The following is a 13,708-nucleotide window of genomic DNA, read 5'->3' as shown; positions in this document are numbered from 1 at the left end:
CAACATAATTTGTGCAAGGGCTGTTTCCTGCCTAGTCTTTTCCCAATAATTTCTGGCACTTTATCAGTTTTTCCTAAGGCAGACATCCAACACTAAGCAGTCTCCTGTGACTCCTTGAGAGACAGTGGCCAGTTTGGAGCCCATCATTCTGTAATCTCTTAGGGACATTTCCCCTTTTATCCACTTTGAATTCCATCAGCCATTTTATTCCCTACAATGGAGACCCTTAACAGTGAGCACTCATTTTTACTGACTAGCTTACAATATCTACAACTGAACACACGTGTCAATAGTCTGCTTTAATAATTGCAAACAGGTTCTTTCTAGAAACTGAACTAGATAACAAAGAAACCTGACTGAATCACCTATCTCTGGAACTCACAGGGTTCTGATTAGCAAACTTCCCTGGATTTAGACCCATGCCAGACTACTGTGATCCTATAGATGTAGCAGTCCAGGCAGGGACTGAGTCACAAATCAAAAAAGGCCACAGTGCTGGACTAACAATCGTGCCTCCTGATAGAGCCTTCCTGGCTGCCACATAACCTTAGACATCTTCCAGAAATCTTGGCCCAGGTCAATCTGATGGTCAGTCCCCAATCTCCCAGACAGCCATGTTTGGTGCACAGTGTTCTGAAGCCAGAATGAATTAGTTACCCTACAAATATCAGGGGAGCTGAATGAAAGCAAGCTGGAAGTAAGGGTCCAAATATCAGCCTGTGAAGCTTTATGACTGTGGGAAACCAGATCATTTTTGAACACATGAGGAAAGCAGAGATTCATGCAAACATATTAGAAAAGCCAGGGTGCAAACACAGGGAGCTGCTGGACCAGAACAGACCAACAAGCACAGCTGGTACTACATAAACACAAAATCTCATTACATTTACTCACTTTTTGTTATTTTCTAAAGAACCAAAAGGCAGTAGTATTACTGTATTTAGGGTCACATTTTTTCTGCAAGCCTCACAGTGAGTAAACTCGTCACTTGACTTGGATCAGTTTGGAGCTAAGTTTTAGAGAAGAGTGATAAATCACATTTACAGTGAAAATGCTGACAAAACTCAGCTTTAGAGCACTGTTACGGCACATGCAAATGTAAAGCCACAGTGAAAAGAGCTCGATCAGGGAACTGACATTCCAGGTAGTATGCTGACTGACTGATCAGACATGAAATGTATCTGACATGGCAAGCACAGACCAAAACATCCCATGGTTCAAAGAGGCTGAAAAGTATCCTGATGGAAAACAACGAGCTGAACACTCATCAAAGGAAAACTCTTGGCCCTGACCTACTGCTCCTAGACATGCTAGTTCCATGCTATGTTCTCCTCATCCTGTTTTCTGTTTTAATTGGATACATTGCACTGAGGCAGGCAGTGTGATTTTTAATGCAATTCCAACAAGTTTCAAGTTACTTTCAACAGATCACAGTTACTGAATTACTTCAACACTTCAAATGTTTCTAGCAGACAAACATTCACCTACATGCTTTGCTGTTTTCCTTGAAGTGGGGGGTTGCTATGTGACACACGGCAGGATGCATAAGTGAACCTTTCAAGAGGTTGGGAAAAGAAAGCAAAAGCCTAAATGCCAATTGCAAGTTTCTCAATTCACATTTGGAGTGCCTTTTTCAGGGTGTCCACAGCATCCCCTGTTCCATCTCTAACAATGTATCATGTGTTAGCCAACACACCCAAGGAGATCATGGTGTGCCTCAGAGCTTCTCTATGCTCTAGTACCAACACGTCCACTGCGATAAAACAGAGGAGATCCCACTCCAGACACAAAGCTTTCCAATTATGACTCCATCAGAGCTGAGCCCACCACTCACCTGAATTGCTGGTCAGATGAGCTGTGTTCATGTGGCATGACATGACAGCAGTTACTGCAGAAAGGAAGGAGTGTGGGGGCTGTGAAAACCCCTGGGATTTATTTTCTGTAGTAGTCAGTAATGAACAATGCAATTTTATGGGCAATCCTCACACTGGCAATCCCTTTGCACAGGCAGGTGGTTTGCCCCTCTGTGCCCCTAACACTTGTATTGACTGCTGCAAGAACCAAGAGTGGTGCCCCAGCCTCTTGGCCTTTCTCTGCTCAAGGGATCTGTCAGGCAAAGGCACCTCCTCCTGAGAGCTGGGTGCATCCATCCATCCCCACTCCCAAGGAATTCAGACCCTGAATTCAGGGTCCCACAGGGCCTGATCCAGGCAAACAGGCCAGTGCTGCCAGCAGAGTGAGCTGAATCACAGAACCAGGGAATGCTCAGGCTCAGAAGGAGCCCCAAGAGGGTAAGGCTGAGGGAGAAAGTTCCTAGAGCTGAGCACAGTTACACCAAAGGTCTCCAGCACCACCTGGCCAGAGAAAATGGGCCTGGCAGCTGAGGAGGCAGCAAGCAAGGTTATTAACAGGGTCACCATGAAAGACATGCATGAAAAGTACAGGGAGATGATTATGTCTTTTATAGAGGGGTCAGAGACTGAGGTCTGCTTAGCCTGGAAGAGACCAAGAAAGGCCAAGGTGGTGTGGATGTAATTCCCCTTCCACCACCTGCCATGTAGAAGATGATTTAGAAATGGCAATGTGTGATAGAGGAGACAGGTAAACAGCTATTAAACATTCTTCTCAACAAGAAGTAATATGCTGTTGGGTGGTGATTTTACAAGGAAAAATTCTTCAGCAAAAGCAAGCAGGCTGAATCCCCAGCAAGTTAAATGGATGATTTTCTATAGGCTGAAAAATATTTACAGGCAATTTAAAATTATGCAATTTAGAAGCTTCAGACAGAACAAGCCAAACAAGTTATTGACTTTCTGTCTTAATGATGAAGTTTCTAAAAAGGTGTTAAAATGGCCTTGAACCAGAGTAATCAAGTTCAGACTCCTGGAAAAAGCAGAAAATACTGAACCCACTTACAGCCCTTTTTTTGAAACATAATATGGGGGAAAAATCCCTATAAATTGAGAAAATACAGAGGAAAGACAAGATTTTTAAATTGGCAAATACCTTTCCTACAATTCAAAGACTAATTGCACAGCCTCCAAATACAAGTAAATAGCTCTGCAAACCCTCAGTTTCTCACCACACTAGCACAGGCAGGCTGCAGTAGCAGAAACACTACAGTAAAATATTGCAGTGTTTGATTGTATGGCCCCACCACCACATATTATGGAGTTTCCAGCTATGATAGTGTGGTCAAGTTAAATACACTCACATCTTTGATGTGCAGATTTACCCTGAATAACCTCCATGGAAAAAATTACAAAGCCACAGCAGAGCTCAGAAAACACAGGGCGTCAGAGCACAGGGGAGAGGGCCTTGGAGAGAAGGGAAAGGCAGGAGGGAACATTTGGGATAAATGGCAGAAAATTGAGGCACTCCTCTGACCAAACCACAGCCTTCAGTACATGTGGTGACATGTACTCATGGGGTGACCCAGGGAACAGAGCAGGAGCACAGGCAAAGGGAGGCTCAGGGTGGCATGGATGGGAGCTGATATCCAGCCACCTTCCCAGCCTTCCATCACAGCCTGCTCCTTCCCACGATGACTGTCCCTTTAGAAAACAATTTCTTTTGGTATGAAATACCATGTGCCTGCTCCCCCTTCAAGTTTTCTTGGAAAATCTGAGCAAAATTAGTTCAGCTGCTCAGTTATGTCAGAAAAGGGGGGAAAAAATCCCAGCTCTTTCCCTGCAAGCTCCAAATGGAATGTTTGCCAAAACTGGCTCCATATAATAAAATGTTAAACTCACATCTCTGTTTCCAGTGAGTCTTAAAGGTCCCTCCAATAAATTTACTTGTTAGTGCAGATGTTGAAGCTGTGGAAAAAGCAGGAGGGAAGCATCACTGCCTCTGGAATATTCATCTGCAGTTTTGAAACTGAGCTGAAACATCTCTATTAAAGGATGCTCCTCTGCTAACAGCCCAGAAGTTTGGGCAGATGAGCCTCATGAACTGAATCAACCCCACACCCCCTTACTTCTTGAATAAAACAAGATTTGATTAGGTAAAACACCGGAAGCCTTCAACTTCTGGGAAAGAAACTACATTTCAGGAGACAGGACACCCTGGAAACCAGCCCTAACAGTACAGGAGCATGTATGGTTTCTATTCTTGGTTTTCCTCAAGTCCTCTTCTTCACAAAAAAGGGAAATTTCCCTTCTGAGCCCATGGTTTTTACTGCCACAGAGCTCTAATCCACCTCTGAAGAGTCAGGGGTGCTACAGAGTTTTCCTCCTCATGTCAGACACAGCTGAGCTTTGCAGCACCAGTGCTGCTCTTTGCCTCTTCATTCAGACAATTTTAAGATTAAGGGGGAAAACCAGGTTTGGAACTGCAAAAAGAAAAAGTGAATGTGTTCAGAGAGAGCAGAGTTGCACTGTCAGGAGGGAGGTGCCCTGGTACACAGTTACTCCTAAACAGTTCTTTCCTGAAATGGGATGTTCAATGGCATTCAATGCATCTCCCACTGAAAACCTTTTTGAGCCTTCAGCTTGAAGTAAAACTGATAAAGCCACATTGGGAAAGCCATTCATCTGTTCTAGCATGTCATTCTCATGATTTGGGCAGAGCCTATGAGTCATTTTCATACAGGAGGGTGATGTTTGCCTGCTCACAGGGCACTGGCTTTCACTGCTGCCTTTGATGCCAGTGGGCTGCACAGCTCCAGACAAGTTATTGCATCCCCTGAGAGGAAGCTTCTGCAAGATGGAGAGACCCTTTCCTTGGGGCAATGCTTAAGAGCAAAATGTTAAAAGTGTTTTAGGAACAGCAGCCTCATGTTACCCTGCCAGAGTCTCTCTTTTGACATTAATAATCATGTGTGAATTTTTAGTTCTGCCAGGTTAGAGATGAAGTAAGCTAAAAAAAAACCAGCACCTGGTGTGTATGTATGCACACTCAAAAATTAGTTAAGACACTTTCTCTACAATTTCTCACAAAGAGGAAAAATTGACACACACACAGACCCCCACACCCCTGTTGGGTACCCTGAAAGCTGCAGCGTGGCGGCAAAAGCAACCAGGGAAAGGACTGGGACCTCTGGGCACCACACCCCATTTGAGGGTTGAGCACCATGCTGAGCCAGGAGCTGTTCAGGCCTGAGAGAGGCTGAACATGACACAACACCAACTCCAACACAAGCAAGATGCCTCTGGACTGTGGAGGAGCCTGGGGCTGGGAGCATCCCCTTTTCCCCTGCTCCAGCACCTGGCTACAGTCACAGTCCTGCTCACTTTGCCCTCCAGATCAGCCAACAGCAGCTTCATGATGGAGCAGGTCCCAGCCCCAGGAGGTTACAGCTCTCCAAAGGAGACTGTTCTGTTCAGGCAGATAGCAAGTTCTTTAACCCAGGGTCAACACTCTCCATCTCCTCCTCCTCCTCTGGTCCCTCTGGTTTAAAAGCTTCCAGCCACTGCCATTGAAAAGGTACAAGGTGTGTAAGAGAGGCCCCTGTGGGCACAGGGGCTGAGCACTCTTGCAGCCATGTGCTGGAGCCCTGGCATGGCATCCCAGTGCTGCCAGGGACAGCCCCTTCCAGCTGGGGATGACCCCTGGGACCCCTTTTATGCTAAGTAACTCTTAGGGCACTAAAATCCTTAATTTCCAGGGCCTGCAGCACACACATCAGGCTGGGGCCCTTCTTCCTGCACAGAGGATGTTTGACTCCAGCTGAGAGAGCAGGAGAATTCCTGCCTAGCACACATTTCCACAGGGCACTTGCACAGGATCCAGAGGAGGGGGGAACCCCTCACACCTGTAGAACCCTGCATGGCAGCCCTGCTGTGCTCCTTGCGTGGGCAAAGAGCCCAGTCCCAGTGATGCTGGTGGGCCAGGGCACAGCTGGGCTCACAGCCAGTGCTGGAGAGAACTGAGCCAGCCCTGACTCCAGAGGGAACCAAGGAGAAGAAACCCAGCACTGGCACTGACAGGATGCAATTTCCCCCCCACCCCTATCACCTCATGGTGATACAGGTTTGTATTTCTATCACTTTAGAGGCTCAGTCTTGAAAAGACAGGAGAGGTTCTTTTGGAGAAAAATAAAATTGAAATTTAATTTTCTTTTCAGTTTGGAACAACCATTGTATTTTTGTATTTCAATAACTCATTATCTACTTATCCCTCCCACCACGCCTTATTTTCTGATCCTGACACAACTGCATTCATCCCTCCCTAGGATGTACAATCTACTTCAGCACAGGAGATCCAAAATACCCCCCCTCAATGTATGGGTGAGCACACAGAGATTCTAGACATGCCAAATTTTCACATTTTTCCAATAGTGGGAACAAATTCTTTGAACAAAGAACAGGATTTGGAAGAATAAAAAAAAAAATCCTGTAGACCAGGAGTAAAAAGTCACCTGACTCTCTGCCTGATGAAGCTGCAGCTTAGTCATCCTCGGTTCCCTGGCAAGGCACAGAATTATCTATCACAATTGTTTAAAAAATACATAATTTTCTTTTCTGACCAGTATTAGCTCAAAATTAATTTAGTTTCTCACACTGTAACATTTGCATTAGAATAAAGCTTTTAAAAAATTAAAAATTTTAAACCACTAAAATATATTTTTAAAAGCTATACAGAAAAAAGCCCCACAGGGGAGTCACCATTTTTTTTCCTTTACAGATATATATTCATGTATTTGTACAGAGCACATAATTAAACATCCACTCCAGGAGAATAATTAAACATCTACATCTGGACTTTGCTTCCACAAATATTAAGTCCAAAAGCACAAATTGCCTGTGATTTTTCGGCCTTTTGGTGATCAGTATTTTGCAAAGGAGCAAAAAATCCGCTTGTTGTCTCCTACATTCTTTATGGAAAAGGATTTTTCACATTTATATAGGACAAGTTAAAACTGACCTTTTACCACAGCAAATTATGCAGGAAACCTGTCAGACTAGGTGCTTCGAAACCACATCAGCAAAAATTAACAATAAAGGAAAAGCCTCTTTTCCCACATACACCTCTTAACCCCTCAAGCAAGTTAATCCTCATTCCTTTATAAGCTTAGACACAACAGCAACTTCCTTTAAGCATCCAGGGGAAAAAAGACAGGGGATGCAAGCAAAACACTATTGCTCTCTCTTTGCACGACTGAATGGTGATGGCTGCTCACGTAAATGCAGAATTCCGCAGACACCCGAAGGAGCCATCGGAAAGCACAGGGAACAAAGGGCCTCCTTTAGCTATAAAGCTCCATCTGGCAGCATTTCCACGGGAGATGCCAGCCGGGAGATCAGCACAGAGCCAGCAGGCAGCCTCTGCACCTGCAAACCCTCTGCTCGCAGAGGAAATGTGCCGCTTCATTTTCCAGCAGAAACTGCCCGACGGAGCTGGGGCTCTACGACTGCGGCACAAGAGCAACTGGCAAATTATTTTTTTCCGAAGAATTATGCTGCTTACCTGCAATGCAACATCATTTAGGCCAATCTCAATGCCTTTAATAGCATCCTTGCCGGGGCGGTATGGCTGCAGCAGCAGTGATGTCATGGGGAGGAAGCAGTAACAATCATGTGACTGCATCCTCCGTCTATAGGATACGGGATCGGGCACACGCAGCAGCTGCAATCCTGCGGGATTAAACCGCAAGCCTCTTTACCCTGCCTGCCTGCTCCTCGCGCTGCAACACTCCCTCACCTCGGCTAATCAGCCCTTCTGTGCCTTCTTTATGCAACAGCACAACGTTCGGGTTTTTCACGAGGTAAAAGCATAGGAAGTGTGCTGTGTGCATGCCAGCAAGTGTTCCTGGTGACTCGGCAGGCCAGGTGGCTGCTCTGTGAAATACGTACTCAACAGCAGCTTGGAAATGAGACAAACTGCAATTTCACCATCCCTTGTGTTTTTCTGGTACTGCATTTCAAGTGCCAAACTGACTTCCTTCCATCTTCTGTGTCAAATTCATGCTTTGAAAGCCTCCCTCAAAGGTTCCATCCTTGTTACCGTCACTTCTTAATACTTCCCATCATCCATCCATCCATCCATCCATCCATCCATCCATCCATCCATCCATCCATCCATCTTCTGCCTTTTCTTCAATGCGACTGTCACTGCTTGAAAAATCCTCTCCTACACGCCAGGCTACTTTTCCTTTTCAAAACATCTGCTTAAGCTTTCCCAAATATTGAAAACCTAGAACTTCCCAAAATACTTTTTTGAAAAGGCAACTAAGCCTTTCACATTTTGGCTGTGTATAGCATTTCAACTGTAATCTTGGGGTTTTTTGGTTGTTGTTGTTGGTTTTGGGGTGTTTTGTGTTTTTTGAGGGCCAAGGGGAGTGTTTAAGAATTTTATCATACTTATTAATTTATTTGATTTCTACAAGAAGGTAAGAACTCCCAAATTTCTGACTGCACAGATTTTGCACAAGCCACTAGGGCTGTATTCTGCAAGGCAGAGGTTGTAACTGTTTTTTCTGAAAACCCTGTGCATGTTTGCCCATGTGCAGCGTGTTCTATTTCAGGACATTACCCTTACTGCTCACCTTTCCATATCTGAATATTGTACAGACTGGTTTTACCCCTACAGGTAACCAGGCAGGGGCCTTGTATTTCCAAGCAGATACAACAGCTGAGTAGAAGGAGGTCTTGCACAAGCACCCATGAAAATACCCACAGGTGACTGAAGGCACATAAGTGACTTGCACTCTCTTCAAAGTCAAAGGAATTCAGTTCTGGAGCACCTTTATGTCCCAGTGTGATTGAGCAGTAATTTATGGATGTGCCAGGTATTTCTGATAGGAATTCCCCACGCAAAGCCGCACACTGGATTTTACTGAGAAATTTGAACACTTAACTTGTTTCACCTGAAGTTCTCACACCTTTCTGGAGGAAGAATCATGCCTTTAGAGAAGAGGTTTGATTCTGCCCTTCATACACAGCACTGCAGATCATAATCCTCTAGCACTCATAGATCAGTAACAGCCCCAGGCCTTCATAACCATGTCAGTGCAATGTGGAAAAGTTACACAAGTGCCAGCTTCCTGCCAGCATCTATTCTTTGTGTCCATTAAAATTAGTCTTAATAGGTCAATTGAATTTGTGAAAGAAGCTAAACACTGAGCACTTGATTTATTTGCTTGATAATACAACTGTAATTTCCTTCAATCAGTTTATGAGAGGAAAATATGGAAAACAGGAAGCAGGAAGTAGCATTTACTTGGTGAAATATCTACACCTGGCAACTTCCATGCCAAAGACCCACACTTGAACACAAACACTTTGCCCTAGACAAAGAATAGTAACTTTGTGTGCTTAAAAAGAGAGCGTTAGGGTCTCAATCCTACATTTTTTTCCTGGACAGACTTTCCTAAATTAATTTCCTGGTTTGATCTTGTCTATTACCAGCTCACTTCATTAAATCTCCTACTGCAACTACATTTTTAGTTGGATGGTCAAACTGCAGACAAACTAAAGGGACAGAATACCTGATTCTCTATTGAAAATACAATAGATATCTATGCTCAAATATTAGAGATTTTCAGAAATTATAAGGAACCAGAACCATCTCCTAAGAAGCTCCAAAATCCAAGAATATTGAGATTTTCCAAGGGCAAGCAAATGATTTAACTGACATTTACAGATTCCAAAACCAAATCAACTTTACTCCTTGGTATTTTCTTCCAATGCTACTCAATCAAGTGATCTTAGAGAAAAAAATACATTCTTCACATGATGTTTTAGACAAGGCTATTCTTGCTTTTGTTAGCCTGCAGTTTCTCAAGTCTCTCTGCAAATGCTTCTTCCTCTCAGAGATGTACAACATTATAGTCACAAAGGAAGTTGGAGCCAAAACAAGCTGTGATGGGCCCTCTTCTCCGAAAAGCAGAAGACGCAGCTCATCTAACTCATTAAAAAATATTCTTTTTATACTGCACTTACCTTTAAGTCCTGCAAAGTGCTTAAAAGAACTGCAGCAAGAAATACAAAGAAGATTCCATGCTTACAAGAGAGAGCCCAACCCGACGTACCCATGACTGCCTCTGCTGCTGCTCCCGGCGGGACGGGGACGGTCGCTGCTCCAATGCCTATTTCTGGCAGACTGTTTAAAAATAACCTAAACTCTGTCATACCCCTGATGCCTTGCAAACACTGCAGAGACAGGAGTCACATGTCCTTGCTATGATTTTGCCTGTGCTCCTGCAGCTTAAGGTTGCAAAGGGAAACTGAGAAATGGCCCTTCTGTAATTACGCAGATTTAATGTTTCCTTTGTGAAAGCAGCAGTAAGCGTCAGCCTAAAAAGAAAAGTCAGCCAGTATTCTTCTGAGTGGTTTCTACCTTGGAATTAGTCATAAGTCATTAGTCATATTAATTAAGAACTAATAATGTCAACTTGCTTTCCTTACTAATTTAGAAAGTGCAAATGATTGTTATGAAAAAAGGCAATTCAATGTGTTTTAAGTGGAGCTACCCAAGAATTCTGGGAATATTCAACTAGGAACTTCTGATACAGCTGTCAACTTATCATGAGTGATAAGCACATGGAAGAATATATATGCCCTTCCTTACACTCTGTATCTCTTTCAGGTCTTTAGTAACCCCTCTAGATCTTCAGTTTCCCAGATTTTCTCTCTTACCTTTATTTGAAAACTCATTACATTAACCTAAATTACAGTGTTATTCAAAATTCAATTTTTTTTTCATTAAATCATCAGAAATGTGGCAAATATAAAAGATTCAAGAAATACCTTTGACATACAAGAAAACCCTTTTTCTGTTTATGCCAAATTATTTTATTTTATAGAAGAAATACTTTCAAATAATACAAAAATGACACAATCATACAGAACTGTGACAAAAACAAGAGAGATGAATACTGAATATGATAACTCATTACCACATCAAGACAGAACTCATTATAGCAGTCAGAATCACAGACCCACGAGATACACCGACAACATCTCACAGCAGTCACAATTTAAAAACCCCCTGACAGAGAGACCACTGGACACTGCCCTTGGTTACAATCTAGGGTGGAAAGCAGGTCCCTCCCCCACTCCCTGCTCAAAGCAGGCCTAATGTGACAAGGATGCTCTGGGCTATATCCAGTTAAGTCCTCATCCACCCTATGGACAGAGTGCTCCACCTCTCTGCACAACTCCTTCCAGTACCTGACCAGCCTCACAGGAACATGGTGTTGTCTGTTCTTAATACACAGCAAGCACTTCTGGTGTCACTGCATGGTAACTTTGGATAGACACTACTGTGTGACAGCCTCCCCTGGAAATAAGAAACAAAATTCTGACTAACTGGTCTTTTAAAGTAATGAGCACTGAAAAGCTTGCTGGCCCTAGACTTTTACCCAAACACTATAAATTTCTCACATGATTTGGTTTTTATCTGCATAGTTTCTGAATAAGTCTAGTTGTGCCCAAGGAACCCAATATCATCCACCAAAACTTACAGGCAAAACAGGCTTCAGGATGAATAGCACGATAAATGCTAAATATACTTCAATTTCATATAAATTGCTATATGATTGTAACACTTGATGCCTGTAATGACTATAGGCCATATTAGGAAACAGGAAATACTACCTTAAATATTTGTGTTTATTAACATTTATGCTTACAATCTTTTTTCCCCATTACTTTTTGCCTCAGTGTGGATAAGTAAAAGTAATTCAATTTCTCTTCCAGGTTTTCCTGACTTTGACAAGGTAACAGAGTCTAAGTTACTGAAACTCACAAAGAAAACTTACAGAATATTTGAAAATATTCTGATAGGTTTGTTTGTTTTTTGGCCCTTATTCTGATTTCCTGACATAGAAAACTCTGGAACCAATTTGAACTTAATTAAGAGACAATATGATCTTCCTTTGGGGATATTCCAGTAATTTGCAAAGTCAGTCTTGTGTTGGGCACCTCTCTTTGCAGATAATGTAGAATTAGGAAAATATGAGAAACTCTATTATAGTAGCTTAGTAAAGAAGTATTTTTACATACTTGCAGGATGCAAGGACACAAAACTGGCATTCTCGGGAATTTAGGGTGACAGTCTTTCATTAAAATGGATGGTTACAAATAAAATTATTTCTTACAAGATTTTAGCTGGTCCAGCTAGCAACCAAGTGAGCTGTACCTTCCAGAATTATACACCTTCCTCCTGGAAAGTGTCACTGTTCAACAGAACTTGCTTGCGGTAACCACAAAGCACATCCTTTAGGATGAACATGTGTTTAAACACCCTTACTTAAAGCAGCTGCTTTCTGAAATCAGAACATATGTGCTTTCCTGAATCAGATGAGAATCTGTAGAACTGTAGAAATTACTGTAATAGTCCATTAGCAGGCTTTCCACACAGCTAGCTCAAACTGCTCCTTAAATTCCCTTTTCATTAAACAGCAAAACAAAGACCTGTCACCCTTTTCCTTCCCCCGTTTAAACTGAGGATCTAGTTAAGAATATAAAGATACTTTAGACACAACAGAAATGAAAACAATCTATTAGTGCACAGTAAGAACATGCAAATGAATTCTGCAACGTTTAGCATCACTTCTAATTAGTGTTAAACACATTGCAGGTGATAATATTTTGCTATAACACAGACAGTGCTAAAGAATACAATGTACATAATAAGCTACAGATAATAAAGCTGAAAAAGTGACAATTTTAGAACATAGTATTTTCATTTCAGGTATCAGAAACAAAACCAGCTCAATGGTTCCATTCTACTGTATGACAAATACTGAGGAACAAAATTTCAGTCTTAAAATACATCTTAAAGTAGGTATTTTCCTTCAAGGAAAAAAGGCACTATAAATAAATTACACTACAGTGAATTTGCCTGAACTCACTTTGTTTCTGTCTTCCAGCCTTTAAGTCAAATAAAACAGCATAAAAACTGTACACGCTCTTAACAGGATAGTCGATCTTTTATAAAATAAGTTGTCTTCAGAGATGTCAGTTTCACAACAAGGAAAAACCAAGCCTTGTTGCAGTCGCTATTATAAAATATATATGTATATATATTTATATATATGTTTTTGTTTATGTTTAATTTTTTTAACTTTTTTTATTTTTTACAAAACGTGTATATTAGCTTTTGCACTTTTTTTTTTAAAGAAACTTGTCTAATCTAAGAACTTCATTAAAATAAAAGCGATAAATACTTCATGTTTACAATGCAACATGTCATACATCATCAGCTGGCAGAGGAGGTATGTTAATCCTTGGTCTTGTAAAAAAAGCTATCTTCTCTCTGTGATCAAAACAAGAGAAAACAGAAGTAAATAAAATTATGCCTACATTCCCCCTTCTCCCCACAAGAACATGGTTTCTTTACTCTGGTTAATGGTTAGTATTTGTTATTTATGAACTGGCCTTTTATTTGAGTACAACAAACTTCCAAAAACTACTCAACCTCACTAGATACTTCTGGCAACATTCCATTGAAGACAATTACTATTTTTAAAAACCTGGGTGGAAACTTTATACAACTCACTGAACTTCAGTCATAGTTCACTGTAAAAAGGTTTAATGGGACAAGTTCTGCAATGCAAAGTTCACCCTTCTATGTTTTGCAAATAATGTCTACAACAAAGAAGGGGGAAAAAAGATGACAACTCTGGAAAAAGAGTCCAAAGAACAGGCTTATTGAAAGAAAATTCCAGTATTACTGAGTAATTTTTAGGGAGAGTGTGTTACTAACAATTTGTACGTATTGCATTAAACAGACAGGCTTCTTCAATACAAGCCTGTCCACA

The 13,708-nt window shown here is 41.8% G+C and overlaps 2 protein-coding genes across 2 annotated transcripts in view; both read right to left on the bottom strand.

The window, feature by feature from the left end:
* CLCN4 (chloride voltage-gated channel 4) overlaps positions 1-7,493 on the bottom strand; it is a 42,148-nt gene extending 34,655 nt beyond the window's left edge. Inside the window, exon 1 of the mRNA XM_058045200.1 lies at positions 7,411-7,493. The gene's annotated coding sequence lies outside the window, so the exon portion shown is untranslated. The remainder of the gene's footprint in view (positions 1-7,410) is intronic.
* Positions 7,494-10,718: 3,225 nt separating this feature from the next.
* WWC3 (WWC family member 3) overlaps positions 10,719-13,708 on the bottom strand; it is a 99,201-nt gene continuing 96,211 nt past the window's right edge. The window contains 1 exon segment of the mRNA XM_058045577.1: positions 10,719-13,203. Coding sequence (XP_057901560.1) covers positions 13,137-13,203 — 67 coding nt within the window. The 3' untranslated portion in view covers positions 10,719-13,136.

This window comes from Melospiza georgiana, chromosome 2, assembly GCF_028018845.1.
Source record: "Melospiza georgiana isolate bMelGeo1 chromosome 2, bMelGeo1.pri, whole genome shotgun sequence".
Taxonomy (NCBI): domain Eukaryota; kingdom Metazoa; phylum Chordata; class Aves; order Passeriformes; family Passerellidae; genus Melospiza; species Melospiza georgiana.
Note: the sequence above shows the minus strand (reverse complement) of the source record. Positions and strands in the feature narration are given on the sequence as shown.